The sequence below is a fragment of the Parus major genome, chromosome 8, assembly GCF_001522545.3.
Source record: "Parus major isolate Abel chromosome 8, Parus_major1.1, whole genome shotgun sequence".
NCBI classification, from domain to species: Eukaryota; Metazoa; Chordata; class Aves; order Passeriformes; family Paridae; genus Parus; species Parus major.
Window position 1 is genome coordinate 21495173 of NC_031777.1, and position 17496 is coordinate 21512668.

Genomic DNA, 17496 nt, shown 5'->3' on the forward strand with positions numbered 1-17496 from the left:
CTCTGCTGCCATGGGCTGCACCAGCTGGGATGGGACAGTATTTTAAGTTGATTATTTCCTGATATAAAAAATTGCCCTGAAATCAAACAACTTGAATGAGGTGGAAGCAATGATGTAATGGTAGCTTTTAAATACTACATTTTGGGGTGAAGTCCATGGGTAGTTTGGGATGGTAAAAAATCTAGTGGTGTGGCATTAAGCTGACTTTATATAATAAAGTTGTCATTTTTCTTACGTAGTTTATTCTCCTCCTGCCCCTGGTCCTGATGTGAGAGGTTGTGTCCCTGGCACATTTTTGGATCTCTGACATTTCAGGCAGCCTGGCAGAGCATATGTTCAGAATCAGAGTTAATTGGGAAAACTCCCTGCTGTAGAGGGAACTTTAACACTGCTTTGCTGTCTCTGCACTTTCCTTTCTACAAGCCCTTTTGTTAGCCTGTCCCAAATGTTGGCTGTCTACCATTCAATGCTTCTCGGTCAGCAGACTTGGGCCAAGGACCACTGAGTCTGGGAGCCTGCATGTCAGTGCAGAATCAGCTTTGTCCTTAGAGTGAGCCAACCATTGCATGCTGTCTTGGTGGGAAGGACTCATCTCTTCTGCCCTAATCTGTCAGCCTCTGTCTCAGCTGCTGCTTGGCTTCCCTTTGGGCCTCCTGCCTGTCAGCCCAGCAGCCCTCCATTCTCCCAGTTCCACTCCTATTGAAAATCTTTAAACTGTAGGAGCTGAAAGGATTTGACATTTTCCAGAACACTTGAGCTCAAGTGATAAAATTGACATAGCTTTAATAATCTGATCAAAGAGGCTTTAGCCAGCACCTTTTGAAGGGTCCCAGAATCCTTTCCAAACAACTCTCGTGCTAACGCTGCTGTGAAGTGCAGAGAGCGAGCGTGTGTGTGTGTGTCTGTGCACACACACCTTGCTCTGCAATAACCTTGCCAGCTAAAGCTTCAGTTCTGCTAAAAGTCAGTAAAACCCAAAAGAAATTACAGGAAATTCCTTAAATGTCTTGTTCAGTCTTTCCAATAATGTTAATTTTTGAAAGTAGCAGAGGGACCTTTTCCTTTAAGGTGCTTTATTTTACCAAGGTTCAGAAAACAAGATGGTGTTTCAGGTGGAGAATTCTTAGCTGCTTTTTTTTTCCTCTCTCCTTTCCTTTGAGATTCATGTGTGATAAATAGTTTCTGTCCTGCCATTTAAGGAGTCTGAATGCTCTGTGTGCTTGTCTGTGTAGAGGGGTTCTGTTAAATTAATTGATACCAGGGATCAGAGCTAGAAGCCTACAGAAAAGGAGGGGGAAGGGTTTCTCACTGTCTGGCTGCTTCCCACTCCACTGCTGAGCCATGATATATGGCGACCTAGCCCAACAGGCTAAATTGATTCATCTCTAGTTCCTGTTTCTTAATCTGGAGCTAAATTGGTTTCATTTTTCTTGTTTTGGGTGGTGCTTACAGGAAGTTTTTGGCAGCATCACTTTACTCCATTGTTTGTAACTTCAATTTTTGCCTTTAAATCTGAGCATTATTGATTGGCATGTTAAACCTTGTGTAGCATCTGATTAGCATTTTTAAAATTGTCCAGAAGCCCATGGCTTAGCACCTGTGTCAGCCGTGCTCTCTGTTTAGAGCAGTGCCTAATAGAGTTAGCAGTGATCTGCCTATTGATCCTTCTCTTGTAAGAATGACGTTCCTTCCTCCCCTCTTCCAAAAATAAGTCCAGGCAGAGAGAGTAGTGTGTTTTTGTTTCATTTTTAATCATTAATACAGACCAGTGAACAGTTGTCCTTTTGGCACGCAGCTGAATTTCGTCACTTGAGCAGGTGTAAATTGATCTAAACATGGGGTTTTGTGGGAGTCTCTTGCATGTAGAACAGCTAGATGGGGTTTTGGGTAAGTCTGTGTTTGTTGTGCTGTTCCTTGTGCTATGCCAGATCATCAGTAACTTGGACAAGTTGATCTCATCATGGGGTAGTGGGAGACGTGGTGCTGGTCCCAGCTCTCCTCCCCAGCGCTGTGAGGTGTCTCAGTGCTGAGCTTTTCTCATCATGCCAGTGTGAGGTGTGTGGAAGAAACACTGGGCTGAAGGCTCTTGGGGAGAGATGAAGGGGCATCACACCACCTGAGCCCTGCCTGTCCGCTGAAGACCCCAGCCACTGCCAAGGCAAAGCTCAGCCCATGCAGTGCTGCTTTACCTCAGCCTGAGATTCGGCTTTGCTCAGAGTGTAGCTGGTCCCTAATTGCCCAGGCACCCTCCCTGACACCTCCACAGACATCGGACACTCAGCAGAAGAAATGCTGCTCACAGAGAGCTGCAAAAAGCACCTTCCCCACAAAAACTCTTTCTCCCTGCCTTGTGAGGGTCTGGTGCCATTTTGAAACTGAGGTTCCCTGGGGTTAAAAGCCAGCATCTTAATTCAGAGTGCCAATGTTCAATTTTGCTTTCTGCTACCAGACTAGATTGCAGGCCAGCGAGAGAGTCTGGGTTAGTGGCCCACTGGGTCACCTCCCATTTGTTTTCCTCAATTTTGTGTTGTCATAAATTCATTCCAGCCCGTTGTGGTTGATCAGTTTATCTCCGCCGGGGCAGGGAGCGCTGCGAGCATGATATATGGCACAGAGCATTGTAGCCAGCCTCTCCATGAATCACTCCAGCTGTTTGGTGTCAGCCCCAAAGCAAACAGGGCCCGGCCGCTGAGCATTGACTACGATGAGCTCAGTATGGGAAGAGACATGACGTATGAATGTTTATTTAATAATTCTCTAATATTTCCAGCGGAGTGTGGCTGTGCCTTCTGGGAGGGGTGAAAGGGGGGGAGGTTGAAGAGGGAAACTCTAATCTGTTGGGGTGGGTCATAAATCAGGCAGACAACATCATTAATCAGGGATGGGACAGAAGTAGAAGGAGGTGGGACTGAAACTGCCATCCTTGTTGGGAAGGGGCTGTGCTTTTTTTTTTTTTTTCTTCTTTCTTGTAAAACAAATCTTGTTTCTGATTCCACTTGGCCCCAGCCATGCTGCTCGCATAATAGCAAACCCGGACATAAGGCTGTTTAAGTGAGTATGCTACCTCTGCTCTGAACCTTGCAATACAAGCCTGCCAAGCATTAAATCCCTTTATAATTATCTTCTTTATATAACACTTCATGCTTATCATGCTTCATTGGATGAGACGCTTGTTGGGTTAAAAAGAGGGTTTTAGAGACAAAAAGCAATTGTATTTGTTTTATTTTTCCTGTCTCTTCTTTCTTTCCCCCCACCTCACCTCTTTCCAATCCAGCTGTTTTGAAATGTTGGCTCTAGAGGCACAGCAGCACAAGGAGGAGCATCAGTTAAAGTTAAACAAAGTTTAGATTTGTGTCCTTCTGCAAAGAGACAGGCATGTGAGAGCGCTCAGGGAGGTAGCCGTGTCTGTTGGGGAGACCCTGCTCCCAGGCAGACAAGTCCAGGTGGGAGTGGAGTGTGAATCCAGAGGATTAGCAGAGGCCTGAAAGGGAAGGAGCCATGCTTAAGCTGGTATGCTTAAGCTGGTATGTCTAAGCTGGTATGTCAGAGGAAAACAGAAGCTGTTGAGAATTCACACCACAGGATAAGCACTACCCAGCCCTTCTTCACAGTGTCACACCATTAATAGGCTTTGACGGGAGACAAGAACATCTCATAGCAAAGACAGAATTAAAAAATTACCTTGAGTCATAAATGAACTAACCCTTTGTGCTCTGCTAAGCCGAGAGTGTGATGCTGCTGGTAGGTCCACTACTAGAGCAGCCCATGTGAACTTGGGAGAGGATTCAGGACACTGAACTGAAGTGTGGGATTGTCGAAGGCTGAAAAAGAGCTGCTGGACTGTGCTGCTTGTGTCCAGATTTTTATCTTCATTAGATTTTACTCCTTTTCAGTAATTTAGTGGTATGTAATACTGTGTTTGCACTGTATACTGGTGTTGAAAGGGTATGGAGATAGATGCTTCATTTCTTTATGAAGTGAGGCTTTGGCATTACTACTTCCTCTGGGATGTGACAGTGGAGAGCAGAGTGCTGGGCTCTGTTTCTTTATTCTGCTTTGCTCTTTCAACTGTTGGAGAGAAGTTGCATGTGCCAATAATGGTTTCAAACATTATAACCACTATGCAAACTGAAATTGTATCAGTGTCCGGTTCTTCCCTGGCCAGTGGTTAATGAAGCTCATCGAGGCAGGCTGTGACTGTACAAGCTCCTGTACAGACCTGGGAATAGGTGGTATCTCTATTTAGTGCAGCACTGTCCAGAGGTTTGGCTTAATTTCATGCCTTGAGGCAGTTTTCTATAGATTTTAACTTCTTCATATGGGAAGGGACTCTTATTTCTGTTGAACCTGTGATGTTTTAAAGCTGAAGCATCTGCAAAACCAAGGGATCTGCTGGCTTTCAGGGGCAGTAGGTTCTGTATCCCTATCCCATAACTGGTGAAAAACCTAGGACGGAATTTTATTCCTGCACTGGGGGCGCGGTTTAGGCAACCTTGCAATTTATGTCTCTTTGCCTACCCCTTCTTTTCTTTTTTCTTTTCTTAGTTTCAGAAATGCTGTTAACTTTAATTTGTAGAGTTGCTTCCTGGGAATGAAAAATCAATGGGGGGCTATCGCAGTGTGAAATTCGACTGTCACTATTGAGCTATAGAGTTACCAAGATGTCTTAGAAGGTAAAAAATAAATCGTGGCCCAGCAAGTGCTCAGCTGTGCTATTTCAAAGGGGATATGAGGCTGATGGTCTGTTAGAGGGTACTTCAGTTAGATGGATGATGATTCCCTGTGAAATATTGGAGTTATTCCATAGGTAAGAAAAACTTTAGCTTATAAAACACAAACAGCTGCCTTCTAGCAGACAAATTCTGCCCTTAGATGTGTGAGCAGCTTGTCAGAGAGACGACTCATCCCTAAAATTAGCCTGTGGTGTTTAACATTGTCTCTGATGGAGCATTGTGGATCTTGCCATGTTCCTTCTGAAAATACTTTGAGGATGTGACTGTTTATTCACATTCCTTAGCTATGCTGCAAGAATTAAGAGGCGGGGACTGATACTTTTTTTTTTTAGGAAACGCTTGTATGGTGCCCAGATGCTCTCAAGAGAAAAGTAACAATTATCTTTATGTAGGCTGCACTCCCTGTTTGGATGAAAATGTTCCTTTGAAGAGCAGAAAAGGGGATCGTGTTATGCCCCATCCACTGCCAGTTTGCTGTCTCTCTCCTGCATCTGCTGAGGGGCAGCCCTGGCTGCACAGGCTGGCTGTGTGCTGGTGGTGACAGGGCTACTGCTTTCCTTGGCACTCACTGACCATTGTGGCAGGACTCAGTAAGTGTTTGTGCTGTGCCAGCTGCTGTGTGACAACAGGATGGTTGTAATTACAGCTCTTGGTTGTTTATGCATTTCTTAGGCTACAGTTTGTAAGTACAAATATGAAATAGTACTTTAAAAAGGACCAGTTTTGTTAGTTCTCATTAAACCATGTCTGGGACAACTGTAGAGTGAGTAATTATTTCTCTTACACTTGCATGCACAGTTGCAGTACCACTGAGGGGTGCTTACTGCTGCAAGGAGGAGCGCTAAGTCACATTTAGGTGGAGCTTGGTAAAGATTTCCCAAGAAATTTAATGACAGAAGAATTCATTGTGCTTTCATATCTCCTTCGCCTCTGTAATACAGAGCCCAGCACTGCCTTTACAGAAGCAAAGTAATAGCAAGTAATATAATTAAAGTAGTTTAATATCCATGTTGATTTTTTGTCCTCACTTCGATACTTTTGTCAATGCTTTTCCTCACCTTACACCCCACTGCTACAGGCACTTTCATCCGATTTCTCCATTATCTTGTTTCTTCATTTTTGATGATTTTGTCTGCAAAAAGCTGTTGTTACCCACACAGTTGCAAAAGCATTCCTGCTTTTCCCTCAGATATCTGGCTCATGACCTGTCCTTCCACTGCACTGCTGGTTTCCTTTACTAGCTCTGGGACCACAGTTGGTTATATGATACTAATGTGCTCTGGACTCCTTTAATAGCCTTGTGTTTCTTTTTGAAGGCACGATTACCTTAAATGATGCTAATTCTGATCCTTTCTTTCCCTGTAAAGGAAACAGCTACAGTGTAAAAGTTCTAGGGCGGCAGCAGCAGTTGTAGGAAGCCGTCTGGAGGATGTGTTATCGCACTGCCCTTGTGTGCCGCCAATCAGCAGTCATGAATGGAGGTTCTGGAAAGCATATCACCTCCACAGTAAAGCCCTTAAAAGGCTATAGATGAATCCGAGTGCTGCTGTAGTAGCATAGATATTTCCTGTTTATTTCGGTCGTTTGGATGGGGGCCATGGGAGTAGAAGACATTTATTTAATTGCTCACAGAGGCTGGCTGCAAGACTCAGCTGCATGTTCAACCTTCTGAGCAACTTTCAGCCCTAGGAATTTGCTATTCCTCTTTCACTTCATAGATATTTTATAATTTTGTGCCCTGATCGTCCAACCAAAGCCACCAATAATCCCAGACCAGCTCCAGGCCACAGTAAGATGACAAGTTACAGCTGCCATAAGTCTTCCAGTAGCAAAATAGACCTGCCTAGCTATACATGGAGCTTGGTCATAATCCAAACATGTTTACTTGTGGATGGGGGCAAGTGTCTGTAGGCTGGAACCTTTATCCTGTGTGCCTCAGCAAGGAGAGGAGCTGCATTTTCCATTTCCACCTCCTGCCTTTTGTGGCCCTTCTATTAAAGTAAAGACCACAATGCACCTTCACAGATCTGTTAGAAATACAAATGGGGTCTCCAGGATGAAGGATACATTTGAAAAGTGAATCAAGATAATAACACATTAGATGAGTAATTATTTCTCTTTAGGAACATTGTTTAGAGAATCATTTTCTGATTCAGCCAGTGCTGCCTCAACAAAACCTTGCTGCAGCAAACTACTTTTCCATAGCATGGCTTTTTTCTTTATCACCAAAGCTGCTCCAGTAAAGCAATGGGATTGCATTTATTTTCTCTTTGGAACAGGGAACATAGTCTCTAAATCTAATCAGAATGACCTATGCATTCTTTCGCCCAGCTTTCATGTCGAACCATAATTGCTCAAATGGCACATTTAAAATTTTGGCGCAAGCTCAGACTTTCACTCGCCGCCTTTTTAAATCAGTCCCAGTGGCCAGTGGATACTGTGTAGCCCTACAAATGCATCTAAACATGCTGACTCCGAGGCTCCTTCTATCCTGAATGATCAGCAGTGCCATCTGTCTCTGTTTTGATTGGGGCTGAGCACATGTGTCCCAGGAAAACACGGGCCAAAAAAAGGGAAGAGAAAGAGCCAGCGCCTGAATTTACTTCCCGCTTCTGTAAAGACATTGTTGGGTTCTGTGTTATGGAGGCGGGGGAGATATGAAAGCAAAATGAATTCCTCTGTCATTGAATTCTTCAGGGAATCTTTACCCAAGTCCCTACTAAATGCAGCTTAAAATGCGTTCTTGCAGTGGTAAGCTCCCCTCAGTGGTATTGCGACGGTGCATGCAAGTGTAAGAGAAATAATTCCTCTGTGGGGAAAAAAAAGAGACAACATTTTTGGTTTGCATCAAGATGAAATTAGTCAGAAGCAAACTCTGAATTTGGCAAGCAGATGCCAGAATTAACAAGTTGTGCAAGCAAGTATAAAATAGAGGCGCTTGTGACTGAGAACGCCTCAGAGTCGTGTGTGTGTGTGTGCCCTTGCATGCACCCTGCTCCAAATTCACAACTTAGAACACGGAAATTAGAATGGGGAACATTGCATTATTCATAACTTGGCAACCAGAAGCCAGGGCACTTTGCCAGAGTAAACTATTCTCTATAATTACAGGTGAAGCAACATTCTTTAATATCTTACAATACAAAAACATACATTAATCAAGGAAAGAGGGCTTTTTTTTCCTAGAGGACAATAAATTAGCATCCTTGCCAATTTCCTCAATACATGTGACAACGTTTTACAGGATTATAAGTCAGCCTCTTTAAAGGAGGTTAGTCTAAAAACAAATAAACCAAATAAATGAGATTTTTAGCTAAATAAAGGGGAAGCCAACTCCTAAAACACTGATGTCTTGCCAGGAGATTTGCTTTTAGCATTGGCAGTCTTGCAGACCCTTTACAGGGTCTAAACTTCACTTGGTGTGATTTGACATGGCTCTTCCGCAAACAGCTTTGCTGAGCAGTTTTCTACATCAAGGCATGCAAACCCCTTCTGCTATAACCAGCTCATCTACTGAAATAAAATCTCAGTACGTTGTGCCAGTCTGGTAGCCCACATGTTGTGGGGTGATTCACAGTCAATCTGCCACCAGTGCCTGAGTGCCCACCCTTGGCTTTTTCCAGAGACTTAAGATACTGAAAATGCCTGAGCTGTATCTGTTTTCTTTTAAAGCCACCTGTCACTTTCCTTTTTAAAAACTTAGGTGTCAGTTTAAGTGTTTTTCCTGTTAGTAGCAAAGGCGCTTTTTCAGCTTTATGTTATGTTCTTGCATTCCAGTAAGTGTAAAAGTCCTTTCAGTCTATGGATCTCCCACTGACTTCAGTGCTGCTCACCCACATCTGCCAAAATAAATTCTCTGTATCTTTAGCTTTCGTACTTGCTGCAGGTGATGCTTGCTAAATTGAAGGGGGGGGCAGATTATTTCATCAGGTTGAAAATGAAAGCAGATCTTATCCCCAAAACCATAGGGGTGCTTATAGATGGTGTTTGAAACTCAGGTAGTGAGGTAGCTGTGTTGAAGACAATGTATGAGTGAGGGCTGAGACAGCATCACTGTGATCTGCCATTCTGCAGTGCTCCTGGGTGTCACAGAGCTGTGCACAGCATGTTACAGGCTAATGAAACAGGGTCTCTTCTCTGAAAGAGTTGCCCTCTCACCCAGATGTAAATTGGCTATGAGAGAAGGCTTGCAATTGCATCATTGTGCACTGATGTTGGGGTCATTTTATCAAGTCTTGAAGATTTGCACCCCACAAAGCAAGGACTGCACCAGGCTTTCTCTCCTGCAGTGTAGTAGTGGTTATGATAATTGTCATCTACAGCTGAGGTTGGATATGGCCTGGGGCAATTTCTCTGCTCCTGGAATCTTACTTTAGTTTGACTTTGCCTTCAAAGCATCGACCAGTCTGTTTCTAATATTTATGATATGTAAGCTGCTAGTGACATGACCTCTGCCCTTGGTGCAGGGAGGTGGCATGTATGTTCTGCTTGGTTCTCCACTTTGGACAAGGGAGGATAAAGGCTTTGTTTAAAAATAAATACATCACTTTCAGGTTTGTCAGTGGTACTGTACATTTTCCTCTCTGCCACTCTGTGTTTACAGGCACAGGAAAGCAAAAATAAATGTATGAGGAAGAGAGAAGGTCAGAATATCAAGTGTCAAAAGTAGCCCATGAAATTTTATTGGTGGTGCATTTAATCAGTGCTAAGCGTTTTTTACAAGATACATACAAACAGTGGAATTGTAAAAATTTATGGAATGCTGTGTACAGTGTAGCCATTTATGAAGAAAGGAAAATTTATATCCAGTTGAAATAAACCAAAGGGGAATGTTTTATGGAGACTGTTCAACAGCAGGATACATTGAATGAGATCCGGATAAGATGAGGATGGGGTATTCTTTGAGGTGTTTTTGTGCTTCTTCTGTAGCTAACAGTTTGCATCTTTCTGTGGCTCTCAAATAGTCAGGATGCTGGATGCAGGGACAGTGTGGTGTTTGTGTTTTTCTGTACAGTGGAAAGGAAGCACAAGTGAACAGCTGCTACTGGTATCTGTGGTAAAAGGCTCTCACTCTTGGGCTTGTTCCAGTACAACAGTTTCTTGAGCAGCCCTTAATACCCAGCTGGGAAGGGTTAACTGAAGCCAATCACACTGACATCAGCATTTTTTTGTTTCCTTTTTGGTCCAGTATTTTGTTGATGATAAAGCACAGACTTAGTCAATTGAGAGATTCCAGAGCTGCAGAATCAGAGATAATTTAATTAACGGAATTGCTTGTGATTGCCCACTGGGACAGCGGGTAGGAATTGCTCAATTTAATTTGGAGAAACAAAGATCACATGCATGCTAATGTTTAACAAATAACCAGTGTTTGGGTTAAAGTTTTTTAGCGAAGAGGGGGGTGGTCATTTCCCAGGGGAGATTTCCCAGGGGACAATTGCTGCTCTAAGCTACAGATAGGTCCTTTTTCCTCTTCCATAGTATTTCTGTGCACTTCTCTGGCCTTTTACCTGAAAAAGGCAAGGATTTTCTCAGAGAAAGTGTTCTTACTTTCAGTGCTCAGGGGAAAATGCTATGAAGAGTAGAAAAATATGCATTGGCCACAAAGACTGAAAATTATCACATGCTGTCTGCCCAGTCTCACAGACTTGCTTCTTCACAGCATCCTCAGCTGTGACTGCCAAGGCACGGAAGACTTAACCACAAAGTCCAGGGAGAAGTAGAGGACCGCACTTCTTCCACAAGGAGTCCTCCCTTCCTGTTTTTGCTCTTGTACAAACATTCTCACTCAGGCTCCCCTGTGTGTGCTGGTGTCACAGCAAGTCTCTACTCCAGGATGGAGGTGCCCTCTTAATATGTCATCAGCCAGTTCTCACACCTGCTGGAGAAGCATGAGCACTGGGGCTCAAGGTATAGCTCTTGGCAGCAGTTGTGCTCAGCAGGTCGCTCTGGAGGCTGATAAATGACGTTATCCAAACACGTCAAATCAGGGCGCTGAGGCGCAAAATTGTTAAGAGTCCTCCTGCATCCAACATGAGGTCAAGGCAAAGCAGAGAGCCAATTCCTTCTCTGTAATTCCCTCTGCCTCACTTGGCAGGGTAACTTGTACACAGCCTTCCCCTGTCCATGGCACTTGGCTTTCTGACCCTCGCTCCACCCTGGCGTTACCCTGTAAAAATTCTGCCCAAGGCTGCTCCCAGCTGCGTCCAGGCAAGCGCACAAAAGGTGCACACACAAGAGGGAATCCTGAGGGAGTTCCCAAGATTGCTGCTGCAGGAAGAGTTGCTCCTAGTGATGCTTATCTTTAGGATACAAGCAGCAGGTTGACGGTAAAATGACACTAAATGGAATGGCATGTGTCCCAAATGCGCTGGCCACCACGGGAGCCAGACACATGGGAAGTGACTCTCGTCTTTATTCCATCCCTGGAGGTAGTTTCAGTTTCCTTTATTTACTAATGTTCTCCCTATTTCCCTTGACCTCATTTCCTCCAGCTTTTCCGAAGCAACCATGCAATTATCGCTCACTTTGGGTTGACCCTTGGCTGCCACATCCCTTGTTGCTACTGCTCTGAGAGGTTTTCCTGAAATCTCAAGTGCAAAATATTCACTTACAGCCAAAACTCCAAGCTCTCATGTGAAGTAGGAGCTGTGTCTTCATCTGTGCTGTGCATCAGGATTTGTCCTGTGAGCTTGTTTAGCAGGGACAACATGGAGTTTAAATTCTGTCATAGCTGAGCTTTGATTAGTGCTGGGAGATATCACAGTGGCTGAAGCTCCCTCTCTTACCAATGCACCCCAGTCTTGTTAATAAATGTATATTTAACAATGTCTGGAGCGTATGAAGTGATAATAACTAAATCAATACCTCCCACATTGATTGTCCAGGATCCCTACAGCGTGACGCACGCAGCGGTGTGGTAATTTTCCAGCTAACTAGCACCCTGATCTACAGCCCTCCTATTGATTGGCCATTGTATCAGGCAGCCTCTGAGCATTATTGCTTATGCCTCTATTCAGCCTCCTTTTCTGATTCATTCGTTTATTACTGGACAGGTGCGATTATCTCAGAGACTTAACGAAACTGGCCAATGGGGGTCAGCTGTTTAGATTTCTATAAACAAACCATTTTCTATCTTTTCAAGTTGTTGCGGTGGCAAATTTTTCCTTTTCAAGTTTTGACTATTACTGGGCTGGGACTGGGGATGAATGGGCATTTGTTTGTATCTGCTCAAAGAATCAACTTTTCCCTTTCCTTTCTGAGTTGCCCACCCATCTGAGGAGGACATGTAGGTCCACGGATGGTAAAAGGAGAATTTAGCAAGGGTTGAGGTTCTGTTTACCACCTGCTTTTGGTAGGAGTCACACTGGCTGCCTTTACACCTCCAGTGCCTTTGTGCATGCAGGAAGGAGAAATGGATTCCGTGAAGTCAAATTCAATTGCAGTCTTCAGCCAGCATCAGTTCAACAGTGGGCCAGACTGGAAGAGAAACAATTTTCTCAGCCAACAATAATCTTCAAGCTATAAATAAATAAATCTGTTTCTTCCTTGGACAAAACTAACACCTTTCTAGACTTTCTTTGAAAACACTAGCAGCTCTTCCTTGAGGGTGAGAACTCAAGCTGGGATATGGTAATAATTCATACCAATGAGCAGGAGCAAGTGGGTGTTATCACAGCAGGGAGGACTGTCTCCTACTGAAACTCTTTCATCATGCTCCAAAGAATATTTATGGATTCCAAGACTTGAATCCACAGTGTCCCTGTCCCCAGACAGTCCTCACCCACTAGGCTATCATGGGACATTTGTATTTCTGTACCTTTTTTGCAGTTCTAAAACTTACCATTTTCTGGCAGCTGTCACTTGCAATGAATCTCCTTCTGATGAAGATCTCAGCTAGCTCATGCAGAGCTTGTCTCATCAGTACAAAGGCAAGAGTGAAGTTGAAGGAGCTTTATAACATTGGTAGTTAACCATATACATTTCAGCAGCGTCACTTTCTTCTGAAGTGTCATAATTAGGAAAATCACCCAAAATCTGTTTGACTAGTTCTGTTACCAAAGCCTTGGGAAAAGCCATCAGAACCAGCTTGTGGGAGATACCCCAGGTCCCTTCCCTGCATGCTAGCAACAAGTGACTAATGAACAAAGGAGTGAGTGCCTGCCTGCAGCTAGAGTGCTGAGATTGCAGCTCACTTTACTGGTTGTAGTAATTCCACTAGACCTGTGCTGTAGACACCTGTTGATGAATCATCCTCTAAAAAGGTAGAAGACATAGATGCCACTGTGGGTTATCTTGTGATTGATGATGCAGCTTCTGGTGTCGAGATGCTCTTCAGATTCTTCTGAGCTGGAGTCTGCCTGGAGATGCCAGAAATTCACTGACACACGTGAAAATTGTTTGTTTTGTTTTTATTCAAGAAAGTGAGAGCTTTTATGTCAATGCTCTAAATCTTTTCTGGGGAATACTTGAGGGCCCCTCCCTATGCCTGCACTGAGTAGAAGTCGGATTTTGCAGCATACTGGAATGATGCATCCTTGTCTGTATTGCTCCCTGCATTTCATTTGCTAAGCATTGCTGTCTGCCCTTGCTTTTAGATTGGCAAGTTGCTCTTTTCACCAGCCTTGCAGAACCATGAAAATACACTTGCCTGGCCTCAGCACAGTGCCTCTGTGACAAAAGAGATAATGCTGCCCATCAAAAAATGACCCTAGGAAGTAGGAAAGCTGAGATTGTAAAGCTGCCTTTATAGCCACCCTGTTGGCACCATGTCCATTTCTTTTGGTTTCTCCGTTCTTTCAGTGTTAGAATCAAAAAGCTGTGGCTTTCATTTATATAAGCCGTTGTGTTGATCCTGTGTAATGAGCTGATTTTGCATTTCACGAGGCTGATGACCAGGAAAGGCCTCCATTCCCTAAGGGAAAGAACAGCTCCTATTGCCCACAAAAAGTTATCTCAGCAGCTTTAAAACAACATACAGAACTTTGTCTCAAGCATGTGGTCCTAAGGAATCTCTTAAGGGAGACAAGAAAAAAAGGCAGAAAACAAACAAAAAAAAAATGCAACAAAAATATCTATTCTTTAAATGTCTGTCTTGCTCTGTATGAAGCTGGCAACCCCAGCACTGGTTGTGTTCTTTTGTGATGTGTTTGGAAGTGTTTAGAAAGACACTTTAAAGAATTCACACTAGGCTTTTTGGGAATTCTTTTTTAACCCAAGCTGGATGTATTAGTCTGAGATTTGATGCCGTTTCCTGTGCAGTACCTGTTGTGGGATCCTTTTTCCCAAAAACTCTTAACAGTTTTATGTGCTCAGTGATGTTCACTCTTCATCATCTTTTGCAGAATTACAGAAGACTCTGCAGTGACAACATTTGAAGCGTTAAAGGCTCGTGTCCGTGAGTTAGAAAGGCAGCTTTCCCGTGGGGACCGCTATAAATGTCTCATTTGCATGGTGAGTAGCACTCCACTCGTGGTAATGAATCAGAAATGTCTTGGTATCTCTGCCGAGGAAGGGAGAAGCTTTTCTTTTTCAGGCAGTCTGGGGGAACTCATCACCAATTAGCCTTCCAAATTAAGGCTTTAACTACTCAAATTTCTATATGAATTACATTGTCTCACTGGTATTTGTAGCTGTCTCTGTATCAGGGGCAAGAAAGGCACAACTTCAGAAGACTTTCTGCCTTCCTGTAGAAAACTCCCAGATACCAGTGTCCTTTTCCTGCACATGCAAATTTAGGTACAAAGGAGAGAGCAGAATCTGTGATCAGAGACTCATCTCTGATTTGGCAACAGGGATGTTGCCTGAGCATTTAAAAGTTGCCAGAGTCCTGCGTGCTCTATGGTGATGCTGTGGCCTTCCTCAGAAAGGACAGCAGCTCCCTCTGATGGTCTAAGCCTGCAGGGCTCTACGTCTCCTATTGGGTTTGTGTTCTGCTGAGGGCAGAGCATTCTGCTTGGTGGAGAGCTCTCACTGCAACTTCAGCTTCATGCACAGGCTTCTCCCTCCCAGCCAGCTCACAGTTTGGAGGTGTGGGAGTGCAGTCTTTGTCACTCGTCCCACAGAAGGGACAACAGCTTGCTGCTGTTTTCCAGAGGTTTGTTAGCAATGATAGAAGATACTTGAGAAGGCATGTCTGCTGAAATAGCAGCAGCATTCTTGGGATGTAGTTACGCTGTTCCTGCAGAGCTGAGTTGTGATATGGGTTGATCTTACCCTCTCACTGGTTTTCATATGATCTGGTTCCCTTTCTGAAGAGAATAATGGCAGCTGGTCAGAGCAACTTCAGATGCTTTTGCGATAACTGTGCTGAGCCAGGTCATCACTTGAGTGGATTATGTTGGAACTTCCAACAGGAGTTCTGGGAAGCCAAGGAAAGGGATTGAAGGAGATTTTCTGCCACTTTATGCAAGCATTACAAACATACAACTTACATACTAGACAAGTTGATTATTTTAACTTAACTTCTTAAACAAAATACAAGACAGTGTTACCCACAAAGAAAGACATTATGATGGGGTTGGGAGTGGAGAATCACTAGATTTCCATGCTATGGAAATAATCTGTTTGCTTCTTTTCCTCAGGACTCCTACACAATGCCCCTGACTTCTATTCAGTGCTGGCATGTGCACTGTGAAGAATGCTGGCTGCGGACTCTGGTGAGGCTCTTGACTGATTTCTTGTTGACTTACAGCCTTTTTTCCTCTCTTCTCAGATACTTTATTCTAGACTGCCACAGAGAAGGGTGCTTTTTGCTTTATTTTAAATAATCTGAGTGCTGTGCTTGCAGATTTCCCTAGCCTGGCTGTTTAACACCCCACTCTAGCTTTGACATGAGAGAGTTTTGTTTGAATCGTTGTGACCCAAGTTCTGTCCTGCCCCTTGCTTTTTCCTCCACTGCTGTGGGAAGAGATCTGTGCCAGGGACTGTCTTGCCTTTCATTAATTTCCTGTGGGGCATCCATGCAGAGAGGTAAAGCTATGAGAATGGAGGCCAAACCCACTGAGATTTCATGGAATGGGTAGCTTCTGAGAAACATAATATTCCCCTGAAGCAAAGGGAATCATCTTCAGGAGAGAGGATATGGAAGGGAGCTTTTATAATGTGAATCTATATTTTTTAGGTTATTTGGAATAGGACTGTGTGGTTTTCAAGCATATGCCATTCTGTTTAGAAGATTGGGAACTACCTTGAACATTGAATAGGTGACCCAGTAGAGCAGTAATTTATACATTTATTAAAGGACATCAGGTTAAAATTTAAGGTGTTATTAAATAAATTGTTTTCTTTTCCTGTGTTAAAACTGTGGGCTTTATAATCAGCCTTTAATGTCCGCTCTGCAGCTGATTTTCAGGCTCTCATTTTGTTCAGGCTGGAGAGTGGAAAATAGTCAATTGTGCCTTCTAGTTCTCCTGTTAGCAAGATGATACAGTGTTGGGTTACAAAAAATATAAGGGAATGCCACTCCTAAAAACTTGTTCCTGTAAGGCATTACTCTGCTTTATAAAACACATTGTGTGCTTGGAATTACGATTAAGCTGATCATGCTCCTTTAAATCCTGCCTCTTAAAAGTCTAGTCCAAGAAAAGTTACCAGGATGTGAAGTGCCTGTGGGCTTGAGTACTAATAGCAACTCAATAACTTGGCTATCCCTTGGGCTGTATTTTACAGCTCTTCAGCTACACCCCATCACTATTTACATTATACAAGCTTTTGTAAACATTTTAGCAGCATCTTATAAAAAGACACACATGTGGGTACGTAGCTGTGAGGTGTCTGGATGAATATGTGCTCTGCCACCTTTGCTAACTGAAGAGTAATCTTGCCTTTCAGTGGTGCTACAAGCACAGGATAAAACACTAATTTCCTCTTAATTTTCTTTACTTTGAAGTCTTTGTCGTCTCCTCTTCCCACCAGCCTCAAGTCATCTTCTAGACTTGTGGCACCAATTTCAGGCTGTTCTTAGGTTCAGCAGCAACATAGTTCAACTTTTGTCATGTTCAGCAGTCACAGCTGCTCATGAGAATGGGGAAAGTCACTCCAGGTGCCGAGGGATTAACATTTCCCTTGCAGAGGGGAAGCCATCTCCCCCTAGAATTCCGTGAAAAAGGTGGTGATGGTGCTGGCTGTGTGTGATCTGCACATGGCTCTTCTGCTGACCAGGCAGGCGAGATGGGAATAGTCCAGCAAGACATCATGTTAGGACTTGGCACTTGCATAGGGGAAGCAATTAATAAGTGACTACTCATGTGTTCCCCAGTCCTAGCCTCTCCCTGCAGCCCCCAATTTATTAAACCAGGCCTTTTCACAAGGCATGCTTGCACTCCCTCTCCCATCTCAAAAAAATCTCCCAGCCTGTGTTCGCATGTTTCTAATGTAACCATTAAAATGTAGCCTGAAGACAGCAATAAAAACCCTGGAACGCCTTGGTGCTTTTGTGTCTTGATCAAAGTCAATGTGTGTAATCTCGTTAAGACTGCCCTCCTTCCCCCCTCCCTTTTTATGAATTTAATGGCATACAGCAGCTGGGCTCAGTGTTTAATGCTTACCAACCTGCATTGTTCTAATTAAGGTATCTCCTTTTATTTCGGGCACAAAAGAGACTCTTGTTTTTTTTAACAAGCGAGGAGCTGTGGGATAGTGTGTGTAATAATCACTGCTGTTACCTTTCCCTGGGTATAAAGCTGGCTCCCCAGTGGGGTTGGGAGGAGGGAGCCTGCGCGTGCAGCACACATGGAAAGACTTGGCTGGGGGAGAGGGGCAG

The 17496-nt window shown here is 43.8% G+C and overlaps 1 protein-coding gene across 5 annotated transcripts in view; it reads left to right on the top strand.

The window, feature by feature from the left end:
* Positions 1 to 17496, top strand: part of RNF220 (ring finger protein 220) — a 215850-nt gene that overhangs the window by 189678 nt on the left and 8676 nt on the right. For all 5 annotated transcript variants that reach the window (XM_015636627.1, XM_015636630.1, XM_015636629.1 and 2 more), the window contains 2 exons: positions 14078 to 14186; positions 15317 to 15391. In XM_015636627.1, the coding sequence (XP_015492113.1) occupies positions 14078 to 14186; positions 15317 to 15391 (184 nt within the window). The remainder of the gene's footprint in view (positions 1 to 14077; positions 14187 to 15316; positions 15392 to 17496) is intronic.